Raw genomic sequence first — 23,520 nt, forward strand, 5'->3', positions numbered from 1 at the left:
ATTAATGTCAATAGAGACAGGAGGCATTTACCATTTTGTCAGTGTTATAAATCACACCACCAACAGTTAAGTGAATTTAAGTTCATACAAGGCAAGTGGACAATGATTTACAAGATCAATAAAAGAAGGAACAAGAATGACTTGCCAGCTATATGCCAAATAAACTGATACACTTTGGGCAATAGTCTCAAAAGCTGCCTTTTTAAAAGCAAGTGTTACACAGGCATTTATTCCAGCAACAGTGTGAGCTCCTTAAAAATCAATCTTTTTACCCTTCACTCCCAGAGCTTTTCCTTAACCTGCATTGTTCTCCCTGACAAAAGACAGGCGTTGCAATTAGTCACAGCTACCCAAGCTATCAACACCCAGGGCTTTCTCATCCAAATGACTCACCTTGAACTTTTTCTTTACATTTTCAGCCTCATTGATTCCTCCCTGTTTAGAATACAGCAGTATACAAAAGCAAGATGGGATGCAGAAATAAACAAGTTTAAGTGGTACAGTCAGTTCTTAATTTTGTTCTATATTGAAGGCTGAGCTCATCATTGTAATTTTCATCTTTATCCTGGTTCATACTGCTCCTTTCTCTCTTTATCTGTAAAATACAGGTTTGCAATTATCTGAAACATCATCAGGATTTTCTGTATTGGAGAGAAGTTCCTTAATATAAGGACAAAGTATTTATGCACTGATTTGAGGGAAATAAAAAATACCAAAAGGTGTGTGAATGTGCTTTCTTATGCATGAAGAAAATCTTCTCAGTATGAATAAAATCCCCCAGAAAATCTCCAAAATATTATTTGTAGCAAAAGTTAAGGTAATATAATCACATGGTTTACAAAAACTAAGAACTCCTGAGAGTCACTCACCATCACCAGTAACTATTTTTTCAGCAAAAACAGCAAAATTCTCATTTCTAATTTTAACTTTGGATAATCTCAGCATTTGATCTGGCAATGTGTGTTTTTAATCTCATTTATTATTGAGCTATGGAAGAGAGTTGTGAACAACTCACACATTGCTTGAGCAGTGATGCAGCAACAAAGCTGGGCACCAGAGAACTTGCCAAGTATGCAAGGAGTTCTATTTTCAGGTATAAACACCAAATTTATGCCAAGATACATAAAAAGCTTGGTGCCAATACTTTTACAGAATCTTAAGAGCTTTAGGAAGTGGATCCACAGAGAGGGATGGTTTTGATCTTGTAGATTTTGCTTAAAATACCTTTTAGAGAACTGGGGACCTGCCACAGGCTGTGGGAGCTCTAACAAGTTTTGGTGTAATCAGATTTTAAATTTACTGTAATCAAAGCAAGGAAGGCTCTGTCCTTGGAAAAGCAGAGTTAAACACCCTCAAAGAGCCAAGTTTAGAAGTCAGTGCTCAAAAATATGACAGAGACAAGTGTTCTGACATTGCAGTTCTTTATTTGTTTTTGAGTCCACGATCTATACAGGTATTTACAAGGCATGGAAATGGATAACAGCACAAAATACAATTGAGGTATAAGCTAAGAGCACAGTATGTCATGTTTCAATAAATATAATTCAAAATTTGTAAACTAAGTGACCAGATAGATGCATCTTGTCTACTAAAACCATATAAAATATCTGTTAAATCTCACGTGAGGTAGAGGACAGTTTTGTGTGTCATGTGATGCAACCACAGCAACGCTGACAATAAGACTGTACATCATTGGCAAAGTATTAAGAATTGTTGAATGCACTGATCATTTTTCACAGGCTTTTCTATGGTTTCAGAATTGTCACTCAACCTGTTGCCTCGAGCTAACACGGACTCAGCTGTTTTGCAGCTACTTTCTGTCGTTTGAGAGAATTATACTGGCATGTCAACAGCAATAAATACTTTAGAGAGTGAGGATGAAAACACAAAAAACGTTCTGTCAATCACAGAAAGCAACGTGATGGCAACGAAATATTTCAGACCAACTTTTTATTATTTCCTAGAATTCGTTTAAATACAGTACAGCTGTGCTTTCCTTTAAGTGAGGTATCTCTTAGAAGAAAAAAAAAATTCAATTGATATCGTTACGCTTAATTAATTTTCAAATAGCAAAATTTTATACCGTGTTTGCTGTGCTTGATGAAGTGCTTAAAACTCATTTTTCAAGCATTTTCCAACTGAACCACTAACCCTGAAAAAACCAATTTGCTAAGTAATGGAGACACACTATAAAATCATCGTGCAATTCATAAGCAATAACTGCTTTCACAAAAGCTAAAAAAATGACTGCATTTTTTAAATAGATATATGCAGCAAATAGAAAATTCTACAAGCTTTCTGTAAAGAAAACCAATGAACACTCACACTACAAATGTAATGAGCAAAAAGAAAATTGAAATTTGCAGCTTTCTGCTGCTTACTATCAATGGCTTAAATAAAATTACCGAAATATTGCAAGCACAGGTTAATAGGTAGGAGAAATTACGTCTTTTGTAGACTTCACCATGTTATAGAAAACTCTGTTGTGTGGATTAATTACACGAATTAAGTGCAGAAAAAATACAAAGTTGTTATCTTTACTGACAATCAAAATATATACTCTACAAACAAGTGAATTCTAGGAAGCTGACCACAACAGCATTTCGAGGCCAACTTCCCAACTAATGCTAGGAAAGGTTTCCAAAAATTTCATAACACATTCTAGCTATCCCCTCCCCCAGTACAAAACAAGAATGTATGAATAAAACATTGTGACTTCTAAAATTCAGGCCAAGAATTATTTCTTTTCAGGCCACCAGTAGCTTTATGCTCCCACCCAACTTTTCCTACATCACTAATTGCATTTTGCCTTTACTATGTACAGATGGTTTTACATCTAAGCTATCAATATATTAAATACAGAATAAAATTAGTTTAAGAATGTGAAACATAACTACATTCATCTAAATACTCCAACTGAACGATATGTTTTACAAAAACTAAAACACAGACTTAACTAAGTTTGGAGATTTAGATAAAAATCTCTTTTGTTGAGGGACACCTGGTTACACTCTGAGTGAGGTGTTTCCAGACTGCCAAAATTACAAGAGTTTTACCCTAAGCTCTCATATTTTATTGATTAAAATATACAAAGCATGTTAAATTTCTCTTTTATAAAAGTATAGGAGCAAATTAAGTATTCACTCCCAATCCTACTAATTCCAAAAGGTGCACTAGGCAACTTCCATCTTGGTGTAGGTGTTTAAGAACACAACTTTCAAATTATAGACAATTTTAGGGCTTTGTTCTACAGGTTTCATGTCACAACTACCTGGGAAAATTACTTCTTGCCTGAAAAGGTTAGCAAGCAATGACTGAAGGCAAACCAAATAAAACATAAAATGAGCATGCTGTGACTAAAAGCAAAGATCTAATGACTGATTTAGTCTCTACCATTAAGTGTGCACTTAAGTGAGGGCCCTCAAGTGTGCATTCCAAGTTCCTATGTCAGGCTGTAAAATGAACCATTCAACAGAATTAGGATAAGGTAGCAAACAGAAGGTCAACATATATTTTTTCTAAAACTTAAGAGCATTATTTACAATTTACTAGAAAACTATCTTTCAGAGACTGTGAGCACACAAAGGTCTATGGCACATTTATGTATACATTATTACTTAAAATCAGTATAAAATTAAGTCTACACATATGAAAATTGTTTATGTTACGTCAAGAGCCTGAAAGTAGTATTTAAGAATTTTAAGAGGATTACAATAATTTAAAATGCATTCTAACTTTAGATTAACTAAATGGAATATTTACAAAGCTACTTTTAAGGTCATTTTAATAAATGTTCCATTGGCTTTACCAGCCAGATGTTCAAAAAATAATTAGGAGGGCCTTATCTGCAATTGGAATTGGTGAAACTTCCTATAGCTGATGGAGTTCTTGCAACAGTGAAAATTTTGGTAAAAAGGATGGCCACCTTTTTATTGGTACAAAGGATGGCCACAGCATTTCCAGAGCCTCCAGCAGTGACCCAAGTGCTGGCTGAGGCACAGGAACCTGGGCTGCACCTCCATGGCCACTGCTGGCCAAGGGGAACATCTGAGCAGGACAAGAACACAGACAAGACCTGAATGGAAATGGAATATTCACTATCCTACTAATAGAATAATCCAGCAGGGTTCCAAACACCCAACAGCCCAGCTATAAATACTGTGGTGCATCAGGTGTGGAAGGAGCTGTGGCTTTACCCACACCCACGGCCTGAGCCGGCCCCACCACCCCGAGAGGCAGCACAGAGGGACTCTGTCCATGCCTCAGCAGCACCCAGGTGGGACTGCCCAGTTCCCAGCTCAGCCAACACAGGATCTGCCCATCCCACTGGGCAGGCTCAAGCTCTGCCCCCAGCCATCACACCCCAGCAATGCTCCTGCCTGCTCTCCCTGTGCCCATGGGGCTGGTGGCCGGACAACAAAACATTCCTGGTGCTTTTAAAGCAAGTGGTGCACACACAACCAGAACCATTGAGTCAGCTCCTTTCCCTCCAAACCAAGCTGCAAAGACAGGCCTTTTCCTTTCTAGTTTGTTTTTTTTCTTTTTTTTTTTCTTTCTTTTTTTTTTGTTGGTTTTCTTTCCAAAGAAAAAAATTTGGAGATGGGAGCTGAAGAAGAGAAAAATATAATCCTGGTATTCTTTTCCAGCAGGGGGTGGAAGATGATCTTTAAGATCCCTTCCAACCCAAACCATTCTATGATTCTCAACACTGACAAAGAAAAATTTTTTTTTCATCTAACTTGCTTTACTTGTCAGTGTAAATATGACACAGAGCTCATAAACAAAATTGTACAGTTATTAAAAAAATCATCCTAATACTCTGTGTCATTTAATTTACCACCTCATTTCTCATTCAATTTAAAGATATGTGCAATTTTATCTTTCTCTGTGATATTTAGTCTTGTTATATCACTAATAGAGAAACAAAAAAGGAGTTTTCAGTTTTACTAGTTGAGGGGAAAAAAAAAGATCAGTGTAGGCTTTTACTAGTGGTTTCATCCAAAATTAACTGAATTATTAAGAGAATATTAAACTTAAGTACCTCAAACCAGAAACTAAAAGTACAAGTTAAAATTATGTTGTGAAACACTAGAATTACTAAAATATTCCTATCACTGACATGATCAGCTGACATCTGCCAGCTGCATCCAATTTTTTGGAGAGAAGTGCAAAAAAAGTTTTTGTTCATCCAACTTTAGCCATGCATTTAACCCACTAGGAACCAGACTTCAGAAGTACTCAGACATTATATATATACATAAAACAGTAATTCTGTACAATTACACATTTCCCAATGTTATAGCTTAACAAACATGCTGTATTTTCTTAATTCATGGTAACCCTACCATGCCATTCAAATACAGAGACTATCAAAATGATTTTTCAAAGTGCCATACCTCAGAATTTTATATTTTAAGCTATGATCACAATGTCAGTTAAGGCCTGTTCTATGTGATGAAAGAAAAATCCACAAGTTGGCAAGAAGCTCCAAGTGTGGAGGCTTAGGGTACTGAAGAAATTAATACATATTTCTTTATAATAAATATTCTTTTTCTTGAAAGCGTTAATATCTGAAAAACAGTTAAGTCAAGCTTTCTCAGTTTCTAAAAGGAAAAGCCCCACCTTTAAGCCTTTTAATAATGTTTCTTTCATATGTACTAGACAGAAAACAACAGAAGAAAACTTGTGAATTTTTAACTTCTCAAGATTCCACTGTAACTGCAATTTTTTTAATTCACAAAACCAAAACAAAACAAAAAACCAACCCCTAATGTTTTCCAGCAGAGCAAGCAAGTGCTGGCTCTAACACTCCTTAGACTGATAATGAGTTGTTAAATAGACAATACTGAAAAGATCAGCTGACTTCACACAATGAAATTATGGGAAAAACTCATGCTGGTAAATCACTTTTGATACTCAATCATCAATCAGTTGTGGCAATTTTGAGCTCTGTCTTACAGACAAAAAGCTGCCTTTACTTTCCTCAGTTCAAGAATATTTAATTCTCACTGAAACCCAAACTATTTAAGACCTTGAAGAATTGAGGATATTTTTAATGTACTTTTATAACTGGATGTGCAATTGATAGCAAAATAAAGATACCCACACATGTTTTAACAGACAATGTTAAAAGGTGTAGAGTCCTTAAGACTGCATTAGAAATAGACAGAAACTGGTCACTCTAAATCAAGAGTTTCGTATTTTTCATCGTTTGAGAAAAACACCAGTACAAATCAATGCAGATTTTCATTGGCTAGGAAAATCTAAAAATGTCTATCTCTATTTATTTATATCTATGTATATGTTCATCTGGACCTGTCTGGAAATAGAAATCCAGAGAGAACACTTTTTCTCAGCACACAAAAATTGTTCACAATCATTAAAACCAAAACACCCTGTTTGAAGGACACAGTCATGCTTCCTCTTCCAATTTCTATTTTCCTTTCCCGTTTTTTGAAGATTTCAGGATCTGTAGCTTCAATTCCTTTATCATCATCTCCAGCTTTTCCCGAGCCTCTCGTTCCTGTCTCAGTTCATCCTGAAGCTCTTGTCTATCTGCCTCTGCATGATCCAACCTCTGCCTCAGCTCTGCCAGCTGGGAAACACAAGACACACAGAGGCAGAGTCAATTTTAGCAAACATCAAAGGGTCACAGATGGCCACTCTATGCATCCAAGTATTTCAGTCCACCAGACTTATGCAGTTCTCAAGTTATCACTTACCTGCTACACCATTAGCAAACAATGTCAATGTGCAAAGCTGCATAAACGTCATACTATAATTTAAAAAATGAGAAAATCTAATTTTTAAATGCAGATAAGTTGTAGCTATATGAACTGTCACACCAGACAGTGTATATACACAATATATACAATATGTACAATAACACACAGAATCTGTTGGGAAAAATTGTGATGATGTTTGCATTGGATGTGCCACAAGTCCCAGAACAGACTGCATTTTTTCATTTCCCAGGTCCATTTCCCTTACCTGACAAAATATTACTTCCTTATTTCAAAGCCTGAGTGTATTTCTAGAAGAAACAAAATCACCAACACTGTTTTCTAATATTCCTTAGTATAAGTGAAATCAGAAAATTTTGAGCATAACCATCTCTGTGTGTATGTGTTCAAATATAAACCTGAGTCCACACAGACGTTTTTGTGATATATTTTGTGTTTAAACACAGAAATTAAGTATTCTTTTCCTCTTTGGAATAAATCAAGGTTCAAACTTGCTAGAATGTCACCAAAGTTATTTACAGTGACATCTGGAAACATCTTTTCAAGTGTGGGAAAGTTCCTTATTGCTTATAGTATACTACCAGCAGTTAAAACAGGGAGGAGACTAGAAAACAGCTATCCTCCCTCCCATTGATTCATGGGCTTATTTCTTACTAAAAGACCATCCAATTTATTTATATGTTTTTATAATTTAATTCCATCTAAGTTTATTATAATTTAATTCCATCTAAAAAAACCCATCTGCCTTTGTAATGATAGGTGTACATCTGTACCTGATGAACATTATCACTAAGCATCCATCTCACTGAGAATTAGGAAGACAACTCATTTAAAGGAAAGAGCAGGAACATACAGGGTATTAATGGTGTTCACCAAGTGCTACAGAATGTGCTGGGTAAAGGGATGGCTGTGCTGGTTTTAGAGAAACACCACATTTCATCCCCACTTCTTTAATCAGAAATATTTCAGCAGTTCTTAGCCAACAACAGGCTGTTAGTGCAAGTGCTGACTGCACAAGTGCTGCAGTGAAGTGCTGCAGTGCAACAGTGCCCACTGCCTGCATGCTGCAACATGTCTCTGCCTTTGATTTCCAGCTCTAGGGAAAGGCTCCAGGACTGGTTATTCTGCCTTCCTGTGACTGACAGGGTGAAGCAAGTATTTCAATAAGGAAGTCAAAAAAGGGGGCAAGACGGTGCATATTCAGACAGGCCTAGAAAGGAGAAGAGACTTTTAAGCAAGCTGCAAATACCAAATTCTTAATTCTGTTTAGTGCACAAGGATTCCTCCCAGTCCACAGTTCTGAGGCAGAAAAGGCAGCCTGGGCAACTGCTTCAAGAACACATCAGATTAAGGCTTTTTTGGAATGCTGTATACACAGCTTGGGAAAGTTCTCTGTTCCCAAGACCTCTGTTTAATTCTGGTGCTTCTTGGAACCAGAATCCACTGCAAGATGTGATAAATGGTAAAAAAGGTTCAAATTATACATTGTGAATAGATCCACCATAGAGGTAATAACAGAGTAAATTTTTACACAAGGAATGTATGTAGTTTTCAAAGTCTAACTTCAAAAGGAACACACAACCAATCTCCTTGGGGAACAATCCACAGTTTTCACCCTCCAAAGGGAGTGAGCTGCACCAGCCCTATAAAACATGCTGTACATGATGATCTCCATAAATTAGAACACGTTGTTACTTGCACTAACAGGGCTTGTACCAGATGTTTAGTAAATCAGGCCTTAGTCAGAGAGGATTATTTCTGGCAGCAAAGGCCAGGAATCAGTGGAGTGGGACGTCATGAAATTAAATTCATGAGAAGGATTTACGATGCGAGTCTCTGCCCTACTCACCAAAAATACCAAAACCTGTCTCTCAAGTAGTGCCTGTTTCTCAGTTTGAGTCAGTCTGAACAGGAAATACACAGTTGTGAACAAAGGACCACAGAACTTTACTGAGCTCAAGCTTTAGATTTTGTTCACTTTAAAAATGAGCCTGTTAGGATTAGTTTTCTGTGATATGGTGCGAAATTAAAAAAAATTAATCATAACTACATCTGATTTTTTAAAGGGGCATTCCAAGGTTCCCTTTGTCATTAACTATATTTTTTCCCATTGGAATAACCTCCAACAGAAGGAAGCAATACTAAAAGCTAAAAGGAAAGTGAGAGAAAAAAACAACTCCATAGGTTTTGACATATGAATCTAAGAGGCTAGAATGAGAGACACCAATATGATTTTCACTTCCAAGAAAAGTCTTGGCCAAATGTTTTGTCAGAGCCCAGAAGGGGCTCATCAGATACTGCAGAAGGTTCTACCACCAAGGAACATGAAGAGCAGCAAGGTATGCTGCTATTCTGACAAAAAGAAGATTCAGAGGTTTGGAATTATTTTTTTTACATAAAGTAATGATAATGTTTAAGTCTGTATCACGGGCAAGCCCATATACATTAAAAACAGAATTTCTTTTAAATGAGGGTGGAACAGACCTCAGGTTTAAGTTTAATATTTCATCAATAATATATATTTCTGTAAGTCACATTCTACCTCAGTTTCAATCAAGGAACAGGAAAATAAATATTGCTGACACTGACCTATTTTGGTATCTGTCTGTGGTGTCAGAACAAACAGAGAAAACGAAACCTTAAGGTGGCTGAACAACACCTTCACAATTTCCTGATACACTAAACATGTTTTGTTTGAAACAAACCTTCCCTTCTCACCTGTGCTGCATATTCAGCTTCTTTATCTTTTTCCAAATTGGAGTCACAGCTACATTTTTGCTTCATCACTTGGTCCAGTTTCTTCTCCAAGTCTCTCTGCTCAAAATAAAATTCTTCCATTCTTTGTGCATGCTCTGCTTGCAAACATTCGAGTTCTTTTTGTAAATTCTGCTGCTCTTCAGTCAATTCCTTCATAGCTTTAGAGTTGCTTAACATTTCCACTTCCTGTAAAGAAAGATCAAGATCACATACTCCTTCCTTCTAACACCAGAAAAGTAAAAAAACCTCAATTTAAAAGTGTTTCTGGAACCAATGAGGCCAAAAAGACCATTTGTAACTACCAATAACAACAGCCTGATAATGGTATTTATCTACTTATCAATGACAGCATGGAATTCTGTAACATGTATTCTAATTTTTAAGAAATTACTTTTACTTCCAAGTACATGAAGCTTTCAGAAACAAATTTGCACTTCCAGCAGTGAACCTCAGGAAGCAGAACCACTGATTCACTAAAATATACTTTGAAAATGCAAGAAGTGTAGCACCAGAAAACAAAATCAAGTGTTTGATTTCTTTGTCCACTGACATTTTGAAATTTTTAAACTCGTATTTTTTTTAAACTTATCTACAAGCTTAACCTCCAACAGCAGAACAACTTTGAAGTAGCAAAGGGTCTAGGGCCTTATCTGAGCTCCTAGATTCTGAGATTAACATTTAAATGAAAATAAAATAAATTAAAATATTAGCTCTGTTCCATGGATGTAAGAAGCAAAGACAGTATTGCACTGAATTCAGAAAACAGAAATGTCACAAATGAACACCAGCTTTTAAAATAATCCATTATTAAAGAAAAAACTAAAAATAAAATCCCTAAAAGCATGGCTTAGCAAATGGGAATAGGAAAGTGGTATTCTTTTTTATACAGGGCAGTGATAAGACCATTCCTAGAATACTGATATCTGCATCTTTAAAAACCTGAAACTGAGAAATTTCAGAAGATACAGCAAAAGCAAGAGCTCCTTGGACCCAGCAGCTGCAAACTGAAGAGGCACCACTTATTAGTGGGCTCAAAACTCATGAACATAAGGGACACTGAAGATTTGGTGTCTGGATTTAAGCTGAGGCAAAGATGATCAGTGTGCTCTGGTGTTTCTAAACGATGCAATCTGTGATGCTGACTGAGGAGCCAGCCCACAGCAGCTCCCTGCTGCCCAGGGGGAAAGGCACTCAGACTGCCACAGTACCATTTGGAGCTGCTGCTTCCTCCGCAAAATCGTGTTCAGCTTCTCCTGCTGCTTGATGTAGGTTTTCATGACTTCTTCCATGATCCTTCCCTTGTCATCCTCACAGCTGATGTCCTTCATGAGCGTGGGGGACAAGGTTGGTGCATCAGCACCTCCCTCAGCACGGCCAGAGTCCCTGGTGATTTTGGAAGAAATGCGCTCACACTTTGCACCTCTCGCAGCACGAGTTGACACAGGAGGATCTACACAGGAGAAAACAGGAGAACAAGAAGCACACAAAGTTCAAATTCCAGAGTGAAACAAATGCAAAGAAAACTGAGATCACAAAAAGGTGGCGGGAATTTTTGGAAACCTGAAGTGACATCACAAAATTCTAGCTCGGTGTAAAGCTTTCCAAAATTCTGTGGTATAAAAATCAAAGCTCTCAATATAATTCTCACTACTCACCTAAACGTTTATTTGGCTGCTCCACCCCAGTTTTCAAGTCAATTTTTTCCTGCTCTTCAAGAGAAAGCTCTGGATAGGAGGCAGCTTTTTTGTGCTTTCCACTACTGAGCTTCTTCTCTGACTGCCCAGGTGAGGATTTATTGACTTCTGAAGCTTTTACTGATGTTTTTGCAACATCCTTATATTGAGATGCAAGAGACACATTCGGGGCAACCACTTTATCACACATATAAAGGTAGTAACTGAAAAAACAGCAGAAAAGTAAATTTCAGAGGTAAGACATAATAAAAGATGGTTGGTTGAGAGCAGAAAGTTTAATTGAACATGAGTTCAAACTGTGAAAGCATCAATGAAAAAGAAGCATGTAGTTTTTAATTTTTCCTATGCAAAAGGAAAGCCTAACAACCCACTTAAACTTTACTGAGTAGATTATCTAGATAAAGTTTTGAGGTTATCAAACAAGTAGATTTTTCAAAATGGCTTATTTTAAAAAAAAATTACAGTAAATCATATGAAGGCTTCATTTAAATGCAAAGAGTGAAATTAGAATGCCACTGAATCCAGACTCTCCAGCATTTTCCTAATCCTTATATCAGCAATGGAGGATGGGGAGGTGATCAGTGAAGAGGGAATGAGCACCTCACTTAAGTAACAAAGCTGTGTTCTGCCAGTCCTGGGGCACATCTGAGACCAATGCTGGACCTTCCTCCCCAGTATACTGAGCTGCCCATTTGGATTTTCACAGCTCCTGGGAGCATCTCTGTGTCCCACCTTCACTTCAGCCTAGTACAGAGGGAAGAGAGCCCCAGGTGTGCTCAGGTCAGTGCCAAGATCACCAGTGTCACTGGAGTTCCAAGTGCTGTCTTCAACATTTCCCTTTCTCCTGGTTCTGAAGGAAGGCACTGGCAGAAACAGAACATAAGGGCCCATCACAGAAGTTCCTCCACACCCCTCTCTGTGTGGGAACCAGTGTGATGTGTGTGCACCAAAAAGGGTCTGCTCTGACCCAAATTCAGGACCTGTGCAACCACAGGGGGTGAGGGCAAGAGGAGTATCAAGAAAAACCATTTCCCTCACTGCTGCAGGTGACAAATTGGGTAAGAAGTCAAGGAAATGCACTTGGTTTCTAAAACTAGGAAACCAGCCCACAGACAGTGCAGCTGCAGTCCTTGTTCCACAGTGGGAGAAAGCCTTCAAACACCTCTTGGAAGTCTTTTCTGGAAGGAAATTAAGTGGTCCTCATGGTAAATAGGCCCTGTGCAGCTTTTCCACATGTATGTATTGTATTACCATATGAAAGATACAAGTTACCTCTGTCATTTCTACTAAGAAAGGGGAAATTTTAATTACATTTCAATTGTATTGCCTGCTGAAGAACACCCACAGGTCACAGCTTGAGTCTTATAACAAAAAACACTCATAAGCAGTTCATTAGTATTTACACAAGAAATGCATAAAAATTTAGGGTTAAATTATTCCCGTGTGATACCTGAAGAGTTTTCCTAACAGTTCAAGTTGCAAATACATTTTTTCTGTTTGAATTATACCTAAATAGCCAAAAGTATTTGAACACTTCACAGTGCTTATAGTTCTATATAGGAAACTCAGTTACCTGGGGTGGAAAAAGGAAGGTGGTTGAGGATCAGTTTCTGCTTCTTGCTTTATAACTGGATACCACTGCGATAATTCCAGGTTCTGCTGTGGCTCTGCCTAAAGGAAGTAAAATAAACTGGTAATTGAAACATGGATACAGATTATTTACATTTTCATAAGCACTCCTCAGAGAAATGGCATTTGCACCATTAATACAGGTACACCAGAGAAACTGGGGCACTGGGAAATGGGGTGTCTTTGGCAAAGGTGCAGGGTGATGCAACCCACAGAATTCTTTGATCTCCAATTTACCACTGTGAGCAAAAGAGCAATGAAATGAAAGAAAAACGTCTTTACAGACCTATCTAAAAGCTCTGCTGAGTTTCCAAAACTCTTCTAAACAAGCCTGGGAGAAAAGCAGAAACTAGGATTCCCAAAAGGTTGTAGGAGCCTTTTGTAATAATGTGTCTATATAAAGTAAGCAACTGCCAGATACTTTATTTCAAAATTAAATGGAACAGTGTGCTGGTGTTCCAGGGACAGAACTTTCTTCAGTCATCACAAATTTTTATTACACAAGTAGGCAAAGCTGCTCCCAGTAGCATGAAAATGCCATTCCCTTTGCAGTAGCAAACAAAATTTACTCAGGTGCATCAGAACATATAATCTTAAAAACTTCTGTGTATTTTGCATTTGGAAAGCAATTGTTGTTCTGTGTGTCTTGAGAAATATTTTTGGAACTACTCTTTACTAGAAATTCCTGGTGATACTTTGTGTTCCCCTGCAAAGTTGCTCTTAATTTCAAGTGAAAGATGTCTCACCATATATTTACAATATTCTCAGAGCTAAGAAATTGATTGGTAATTTCAGTGTATTAGAACAGCCTTGGGACATGGGGTTTTGGGTGGGGTAGCAGCCTGTGGGTGGCTGACCCCAGGCAGCTGCCAGGCACCCACAGAGCTGCTCCCTCAGCACCATCCTCGGGGCACGGAAGGGAAAAGAGCAAGAGAGCTCCTGGATGAAGATAAAGCTGGTTTAAGAGGTGAAGGAAAGAGAAAAACACAAGTGAAGCAAAGGGCATGGCTCAGTCCCTCCCTCAGACAACTGCCCAGCCACCCTCCAACAGCCTCCACCTTGGATGCCAAACCCTCTTTCTCCTCCTTCTATCCCAGGTTTTATTGCAGTAGCCAGAACATTGGCATGTTAGCCACAGTTTTAGCCACAAATCCAAAGCCCAGCACCACATAGGCTGCTACAAAATAAGTCAACACCATTCCAGCCAGATCCAGTACCTTTCACAAGCTGCTCAATTAAAAAACAGCTAATAAAGTTAAATAATCCTGTATTGAAACCTTTATGTAGTGTTCTAATATCTTCACAACTTCTTATGTGCTATATAATCAGAGAAGTTTGTATTTTCCCACCCTGGAATAGACCTTTAGAGAACTTCATCCCTGGCAGTGACACCAGTGTGAGCTGAGCCAGGGTCTGCAGAACCCAACATCCCCAATCCTGGCAGGGACCAAACCCCACCTGCCCCATCCTGACCAGAACTCCCACCCCAGGAAACTCAGCTCTCACAATGAAACTGAAATTCAAGCCCTGCAGTTCCTCAAATCACTTCCAACACAGACAGAAAGGAGGGAGGGAACAAGGAAGAGAAGCTCTGGAGTTGTAAAGTCATAAAAAGGCTTTAAATAAAAAAGATTTGAATAATCTCTAGAAAAACGGCCTCATCCTGACACTTGGCAAGTTTTTTCTACTTACTCAGATCATTCCAATAATTTAAATAATCACATATAATCTACTTATACTGCAGCTAGTATGCAGTGATCTGATTTGAGCTTCAGATCACATTTGTCCATGTTTCAGGACTCACATTTTAACATGCTTATATATTTACATATGAAATTATCAGGTCATCTCTATTTTCAAATTACTAGGTCAGATTTTTGCCTTTTTTTTTTTTACCTATTTCAAGTGGAAACTGAATTTACTATCTACCCATTAGGTGAATCTTGCAAATGAATTTCACAGCATGCAATCAAATTTTTTACTTAGGAAAGAAAATGAAATGTTACCATAAATAAATGAGGTCTTTTTCTAACAGGATTCTTCCCTCACCATTCAGGTAAATGAAATAAGGCATCTATTTTTATATATATATATCCATTTCATTACCCAACAATTTGTTTATTTTAGATGCTCTTAAATAATTCTATGAACACAATAAGTTGAATTGAATTGCTTCTACTCAAACTGTTAAAATGGTTACATGAAAAATTACTTGTTTTTCTTTAAGGTTAATTGGAGAAAGCTGTTCTTAAAGGAAAAAAAAATACATAGTTAAGTAATGTTTCAGTGTAATCATTAAGCCAGTAGTTTTAGCAGAGATTGGATTTACAAAACCCCCACACTGTGACCAGCTCAAGGAATCAGCCTGAGAAGGAAAGCAAAGTTTTAGTGCAGAGATGATGAGAAACTGTCGCAAAGTCAAAGGGAACAAGGATCTGTCAGTGCAGGAATCAGCAGAGACTCGGTGACAGCTGTTCCATGAAGAGCAGGTGGATGTTGCACTGCAGCCTAGAACTCCACAGAAAATTGTGACAATCAAGCACACAGATTACAGCTTTCTTGTTAGCACAAAGAACAGAAAGGAATTAATCTCAAGAGTACTTTGCTCTTAAAATATTGAAACAAAAGTGTATTTGCACTGTGAGGTGAATAAACTCAGAGTGAAATGCTAAGGAGAAAGGCAAAGCATGGCATCCAGGATGCTCCAAGGACTGTGGGATTTAATTAATTCATTATTACTAGATGGGGAAAGACCTAGCCAAGGGCAACTGTTCTTCCTGGGTCCTCCAAGACAAGCACAAAGGATGTGTCAGCACTTTTGAGGACTGACTCAGCAAAGGTGGTGAGGAGGTGACAGAACAGCAAACAGAACATCCTGCAATAAATTCCCTTAGGAGTGTAAGGAAAGGGAATGTCTACGTGTTGTACCTGAGACCTGAAATGAGGAAAAGAAGTGGTGGCTGCTCCATCCCTGGAGCTGTTCAAGGCCAGGCTGGATGGAGCTGTGAGCAATCTGGGCTAGGGGAAGGTGTCCCTGTCCAGGCCAGGGGGGGGGAATGAGATGATCTTTAAGGTCCCTTCTAACCTAAACCATTCTGTGCTTCTCTGAAGCAGCCTCAGCTCCCCCAGGACAAGGAAAGGGAAATTTTATCCACCACTGCCCTCTTAAACTTTTTTACTCTTTTCTACTTCCCACATGAATATCCACAGGATGAAAAAAAACCAAAACCTCCCTCATCATTGTACTTTGCTCAGGTTTTCACAGCTTCTGACCCTGTTTTCACACGTTGCTTTGTAAGAAAGAACTACACAGGTCTGCAATGAAGACCTGCAGAAAGTTTTACAATTTCATGTGCACCAATCCAGTCCAAATTACTGCCACTACTCATTTCAGCTGGGTTTTTTTCATCTCTACAGATGAAACTGAAAGATCTCATTGTCTGAAATCTGCTGCTGTGGGAAGAAAAGCAGCATTTATAGGTGTGAACATAGAAGAGTATTTCCACTGCTGCATTCCACCATGCTGTAGCTCCTTTCTTACACTGGCACTGCAAGAATAAAGACTGACATGTCTTTATCAGTTGAAAAGCAAAGTCTCTTTGCTAGGAGACTGCATCTTCAAATAATTCAGCATGTGGAAGCATGCCATACTGCAGACTTCCATGGGAATCTGCTGGTAAAATCTCTTCCTGCAGACTGGCACCACTGTAACAATACCTGTTACTACAGTCAGCCTTCCTGCAACACCAACTTTTCAGAAATTTGTGCTGAAAGGTGTCAGCTCACAGCACCCCTTTTTGGGCTCAACCATCTGTGCTGCTCCTGCTGCTATTTTGAAATCCACCACAAAACATCCAACAGGCAACATGGATTTATCAAACCAGCAGCCATCAAACAGACAGAAACACTGAATACATGGAAAAGAAACTGTCATGGGGCAGAAACCATTAAAAGCCTATTAAAGTCTATACCCCAAAATTGTGTTTTCTATGAACATCTATGATATTAATGTTTCTCTGCTGCTTGTCCTATTATTTAAAGTAGCAGCTCTCCAAGGGACAAATAAGCTCTGTATTTTGGAACCACAGCACAGACTTGCAGCAGTATTTTAGGAAAAAATAAGATGTCTATTATTAACTATTGTCAAGATACCGGCCCACAGCTCATTACTTGGGCTGCTTAAAACCCCCTCTTTTTGGCATATTTCACTGCACAAGTGGTTTAAACAGAAAGCTCTTGCTGAACAAGCAGACTTTGGGCTTCTAAATAGCCATTTAGCAAAGCACCATTACCCTGCACACAAGTCATGAGATGGGTGGCCAGCAAGCCAGGTCGCCATCCAGCCTACGTTGCATGCTGGAGTACAAATAACAAATGAAGAATTCATTTGTAACACTTGATTTTCAAGCTCCTTTCTGCTTTGCTCAGCTGCTGCAGCACACGCTGCATAAAACCTACTCAAAGGTCAAATGGGAGAACAAAAATTTTCACAATAGCCTGAATTTTCCAGAGTCTGTACACCTTGGGACAGAACAAGAACCAACAAAGCCAAGCCAGCTCGAATGGTTACTTGCAGCCCAAAGAGGAAAGAAATTACCACCCCTCTTAATGAGAAATGTTATTTCCATGGTGAAGCTCTCACAAATTTAACTTAGGCTTGATGTGACAAGTATTCCCACTTAGAAAAGCCAAGTAATGTGCTTCTAAAACAAGTACTTATGTATGAGCAGAAAGAGATCTGGGAGTTTTACACCAGGTGAACTTACTTTGGACCGAGTTCTTTTCTGATTTTTCTCACTGAATTTCTCCTTCATTTCCTCCAAGAGATGCTTCAGCTCTCTCTCCTCGGACGTGCCCAGGTATTTTTGGTTAATGTGCAGGTAGCAGTGCCACTTGGCCGACTCAAACCCCCAGTGGCAGGTCCTCTTGTCAGGGGATCTGTGTGAATGCATCACGAAGGTCTGGGGTGAGAACATCCCGTAGCATTCCAAGCACTGGATACAGGGATCATCCGGGGCAAGGTAGAACTGAGGTGCAAACAACCCCTGGCACTTGCCCAGGCATTCGTGCTCTACTTCAAAGGCACTGCCAGTCTCTTTCAGCTGGGCCAAGGTGTTCTTACCAGGGAGGAAGCTGCCACTTTGGGGAAAAGTGCGAGGGCGCAGTAAAGCGTTGCATAGTCTCTGAGCGTCCGTCAGCGTGATGAGCCCGCAGGACGGAGCGTTGAACGGAAGAATTCCCAAAACCTTCAGAATGTGAAGCTGGTCAGAAGTGCACCTGGAGCAGTAGATGTACAGCTCATCACACACCGTGTTGATCTGCTGCAAGGAGAAGTCTCGGAGAACCGAATTCAACACTTGAGGCAGGCAAAGTCTTTTTTCCCCTCCGACTTTGAAACAAGAGATGGATTCCCCCTCCAGCAGGGTCTGCGTGAGTTCTGTAGAGCTGTCTGGAGGGATGAGCAGTGGACCAGAGAGGATTTGTGGTGATGGGAGAGGCAGGAAGACAGTGGGTGACATACTCTCCTGGGAATACCGAGCTGAAAAAGCTGCAGGTCCACCCAGCGAACTCTGGCTGCTTAGGTGGAACTGTGCCAACGTGTGCTTCAAACCTGGATTTAAACTCAAAGGCTCAGATAGTGAAGCACTGTTTGCCTTGGTGGTTTCCCCATCAGCCTCCACCGGAGTTTCGCCATAGTCATCCAGGTTTTCCTTCTTTATTGTTGGCAACTTATTTATTACTACCTGTACTTTGTTATTTACATGCATTTCTGTCATTGCTTTTTTCAGTGGAGGACTCCCATCCTCTTGGATCCTGCTCCTTTTTTGGTCTGAGACCAGACCTAGAGGGAAGTTTATCTGTGGGCTTTCCATTGCTTAACACTGAGCTTTAATTAAGCCAGTCCTGAATGTGCATTTTCTTGCCTTTTCATATAAAAAATAGTTTCATGGGATCTTGGATTACCTCAGGTACACCAAGCTGCACACTCCTTTCATTAAAACATTACTTCTTCAGCATCCAACAGTAAAAACTGTAACCCATTTTGCACGTAATACCATAAAATTACTAATGGAGAGGTTACACTATTTTCTTAGTTATTTGCTCAATTTTATAATATAAAAACCCCAATGGAATATGTATACAAAAGGTTTTCTTCAAAGCCTAGCCACTACTTTACACAGTAGTCTTGTCCAGCAATTCAATAAAAAACGATGTGCTGATGCATGTTCATCCTCGTTTTTTTCCTTTAAAAAATATACTGTCTTTTCAAATAAGTCTCTATTTAAATATTAAAATAGAAAAATGGGCTCAGTTAGAAGAATGTCAATCTTAACGAAACGTACTTTAAGTTGTGTGAAAATTTTATTCAGCACTTTCAGCTCCCAGAGATCAAACACAATCTTAAGGGCTTGCTTTATTGTGCTGCCAGCTTTATGATTTCACCACCACCACCGTGACAGCTACTATGGCAGTTCACAAATAAATCCTGAAATTAAAGGCTGATCCAGAGCGACGGCAAAAACTGAACGTCCCTAGAGAGTCACCTTTCGCACAGATGTCACTGCAGTGTGTCACAATTTTCCCAGCCCAAGTTATTAGCAATAGAGGTGAGATCCAGGCCATGGGCTGAATGCATGCCGTGTGCTAGCACAGAGTTCTGCCCGTCCTTTCTGATAACCTGTGAAAGAGAGAGAGGCCATCACAAGCAATCCCAGAGTCTGCTCTGTACCTAAAGGGGCTTCAAGAGAGCTGGAGAGGGATTTTGACAAGGGCAGAAGCGTGACCGGAGTCACAGGACAAGAAGGAATGGCTTTAAACGGAGAGAAGGGAAGGTTTTGATTTGATACAAGGAAGAAATTATTCTCTGTGACAGCAGTGAGGTACTGGCACAGGTTGCCCAGAGAAGCTGTGGCTGCCCCATCCCTGGAAGTGTCCAACGCCAGGTTGGACAGGGCTTGGAGCAGCCTGGGATAGTGGAAGGCGTCCCTGCCCATGGCGGGGTGAGGGGTGTCAGAAGAAGATGAGCTTTAAGGCTCCTCTGCAACCATCCGGGATTCCCTGCCAGAGGCAGGGTGCGTTCCCCAGTAACTCGCGGAACACCGCGACAAGCCCCGACCGACGGGCGCTACCGGCGGGGGAGGGGGCGGTCCGGAGCGGCTCTCCCGGCGTGCACACCCGAAAGGACGGGCGCTCCGGCGAGCCGCGGGCCGGGCACCGGCCCCCGCATCCCGGGCACCGACCCCTCGCCCCGCAGCCCCTCCCGGGACGCCGCACGCCGCCGCTCCCTCCCGCGCCGTGACTCACCCCGGCCCCGCCGGCACCGCTCCGGGCACGGCTCAGCCCTTCCCCCTCCCGCCGCCGGGCTCGCCCCTCCGCCCTGCCCGGCTCCCCGCTGTCCCCAGCCGTACCGCGCCGCTCCGCCGCCCCCGTGTCCCTGCCCCCCTCCCATCCCCGGTACCCCGCTCCCCCTCTCCCCACCGCCCCCGCGCCGCCTCTCCGCAGCCGCCGCTCCCTCCCATCCCATCCCCCGGCGGGCGCTCCCGCCCTTCCCCCCCGGCTCCGCCGCCCCGCTCCCCGCCGTTCGCAGTAAGTTCCCCGGCTGCTCACCCGGCGCCGCGGGGGCTCCGGCGGCCGCGGGGAGCGGAACAGGCGCCGCGCTCGCGCCGCCCACCCGTGACCTCACTGCGGAGACCGAGACGGCGGCGGCGGCGGCGCGCGGGCACGAACCCGCCGGCGGCGCGCGCCGGCCCCGCCCACTGTCTGGGGCAGCGGCGGGAGCGCCCGCCCGCCCCTCCCCCGCCCGCCGCCGCCTCAGCGCCGGGAAACCCGGCCCGGCCTCCCCCCCCTCCACCGCCGCCGCCCGCGGGGAAAGAGCAGGAAAATAAATTAAAAATAAAATAAATAAATATATATGTGTAATATATACTAAAAAGTGAATGTACATGGAAAAGTGTTCTTTCTGCCCGGGTTCCCCTCAGCCCGCCCGGTCAGAGCCTGTCCCGCGCCGCCCTGTCGCCGTTCCCCCGTCGGCGGCCGAGAGGGGCCGGCTGAGGGACGGGGACGGAGCGGCATCTGGGGCGGGGGAGGGAGAGCGGCCATGGCAGAAGGGGAAAAGCCGGGCTGGAGGAGAGCCAGGCGCTGTCGGGGAGCTGTCGGGCGTGTCGCTCGCCTGAGGCGCGACGGCGGCGGCGGCGGGCAGAGGCCGCCAGCGAGGGGCTCTCCGTGACTGCGCCTCAGTGACTGTCCCGCAGCGAGGCTCCCGCAAAGAGGGTCCCCCTCTGTCTGTCCCTCAAAGAAGGTCCCTCAGTGAGAGTCCTTGAGTGCCTGTCCCCACGAGACACCCCCACAGGGTGGGCTGTGCTCTGGCACCCCACTGCTGGGGACAGGGAGACGCGGGGAAGGCGGGACAGTGTGAGGGTGCCTGGCCCCGCAGCAGTGTCCTTCGCAGTGTCCTCAGACCGCTTCCTCCAGTCACGGGCTCGCAGGAGATGCTGAAGCGCAGGAGACGTTTTGGGAAGCGAAATGATCAAACCGCGGAGAGGCGGGGAAGATGCTCTTCAGGGACAGCTTAGTCGCTGTACAACTCGTTCATGTATTACAAGTTTATTCTGCCTGCAAGAAGCCCAAAGCTTTTCAGTTTACATCTTTGTGAAGACAGCGCTTCAGCTGGGATTACGGCGCAATCCAATTTGCCGTTTCCTTTCATCCCACACAGTTACATATTTTGATGTGAGCACAAAAGCACAGCACATGAAAATGGGGCAGTTGTACAACCACCAGGCACCGCTTAGCACCGGCCAGCGCTGCCCTAAAGCCGTCCCAGGAGGATTATGGCACAGCCACAGAACCTGCCTCGCTGCTGAGAGAGGCGTTTGGTGCTCTTTAATCCTTGACTTCGCACCTTTGATATGCTCAGGTTTCCTCCGGGCTGGCTCGCTGATGGAGAGGCCCTTGAGCGTCACTGCAAAGCTGCTTCACGAGTCACCTCTTAACTCGCCACATCAGTTGCACTATCTGCAACAATATCTACAATTTCTTTGGATCCGAGTGATCTTTAAGGCCTCTTCCAACCCAAGTCATCAGGGTTTTATAGAAAAGCAAACATTTTTGCAAAGAATACTAACACCCACTACTTATTTATTAAGCAGATATAAGAGCTGCTTAAAAGCCACAACAATATGGCAGAATTAAACAAGATTTCTGAATCCACCAGCTTTTGGAGCAGATTGTGAAAGATATGAACCTATGAGGGAATCGTCTAGACATTACAGACATTCCTGTCTGCTTCACCCTCTTGGACTTTATGACCTGATTTAAAAAAAAAAAAAAAGTCTTCAAATACCAATCAGTGAAATGCACTATGTCATAATCCCTTTCAAATTTACTGAAGAAAATGTAACGTCTAACATTGGAGCTGGACTGATCAATGTCTGTGAGGAAGGCAACATATGTAGGCAGATATTCCATCTTTTATTAGACCTCCTGATGTCATGGAAGCTTTGGATTCAGTGGCATTGTTTAATTTGTTGGGGTTTTTTTTTCAGGTTCTGCAGCAGAAATGTTCCATTTCAGGTTACAGATCTTGGTAACTATTGTGCTGTAATGATAGTGTTGCTATAGAGCTACAATAATCAGGCAGTGGAAGACAAAGTTTGTAGGTAGAGAATTGTCTAAAAAAAGGTGTTAGCTCTGCCTACAACTTCTACTGTGGACTGTGAAAAGCAGTTCTGAAGACACTGCACAATTAAAACCTGAGTTACAGACCTTTGCAAGAGGTAATAAAGTGCACTAATAGCACAGGAGGAATCTTGATTAATCAAGTGTCTGAATTTTCAAGAAGTGCTGAGGCTCTGGGGAAGCTCACAAACTTCCCTGATACACAGTCCCTGAAGATACACAATTTAACTATAAACTATGCCCTAGAGAGCACAATTTAACTGTGAACAAAGATGTGCATTTTCTTCTCTGATGAGATTATATTGTGCTTTTTAAAGAAAAAAACGATCACTTTGGAAGTCATGTTTAATAGTAAGTTGTAACAGTTCAGACTCTCAGCTAAACTGTCATAGGAGGTATCACTCTTGTAAAATAGATATCCTATTACAGGTTGTGTTTTAAGCACAAAAGGTTGATAAATTTTGGCAGACACCACACCCTGCAGGACAAGTCACAGTGGGGACAGTGCACAAAACACTTCAGCTCCTGGAGGACTTGAACTATTCCTCTGCTGTAAGAGGAGATAAGCCCAGACACTTTACTCATCCTTAGAAGTCCAATGTGGACACAAGAGATTCCTGGTTTTATGCCTGAAAAAAACCACCTCTCACAAAAGCTGCACAGACCTGGGATGTAGATGCTGCTCTGCCTTCAAATATTCGTGGCTAAATGGTAAGGGTCCACCTTTCAAGCATTCAGTCCAGATCCCTTTATTATAAGCAGAAAAAAAAAAATTAAAATAAACCCATGGGGGATCTCTCTGCGAAAAAATGCAAGATGTGGTAAAATCTGTTTTTCCTCAAAGGGGTTCCAGTGCCTACCTTCTCTCTTCCCAGGAAAACATCATTATTCTGTGGCCAGTTGCAGATACCTCTGTTGCTTCAACGCCTTTCACCATCCATGCTGGAGCGAGGACGCCTGCTTAGCACTTACCAAGTGTATGTATAGATTATCCAAGCTATTAGCTTCCTCCATAGAGT

General features: G+C 41.7%; 1 protein-coding gene across 1 annotated transcript; it reads right to left on the minus strand.

Moving 5' to 3' along the window:
* Positions 1-1,404: 1,404 nt before the first annotated feature.
* On the minus strand, positions 1,405-20,570 carry SKIL (SKI like proto-oncogene). The gene is made up of 7 exons (XM_054639464.2): positions 20,432-20,570; positions 17,590-19,502; positions 12,768-12,865; positions 11,156-11,397; positions 10,709-10,950; positions 9,462-9,686; positions 1,405-6,595 (listed from the first exon to the last, which is right to left on the minus strand). The coding sequence occupies exons 2-7, from the start codon at positions 18,694-18,696 to the stop codon at positions 6,434-6,436; spliced, it is 2,076 nt and encodes a 691-aa protein (XP_054495439.2). The 5' UTR covers positions 18,697-19,502; positions 20,432-20,570; the 3' UTR covers positions 1,405-6,433.
* Positions 20,571-23,520: the final 2,950 nt, after the last annotated feature.

The sequence above is a fragment of the Agelaius phoeniceus genome, chromosome 10 (assembly GCF_051311805.1).
Source record: "Agelaius phoeniceus isolate bAgePho1 chromosome 10, bAgePho1.hap1, whole genome shotgun sequence".
Taxonomy (NCBI): domain Eukaryota; kingdom Metazoa; phylum Chordata; class Aves; order Passeriformes; family Icteridae; genus Agelaius; species Agelaius phoeniceus.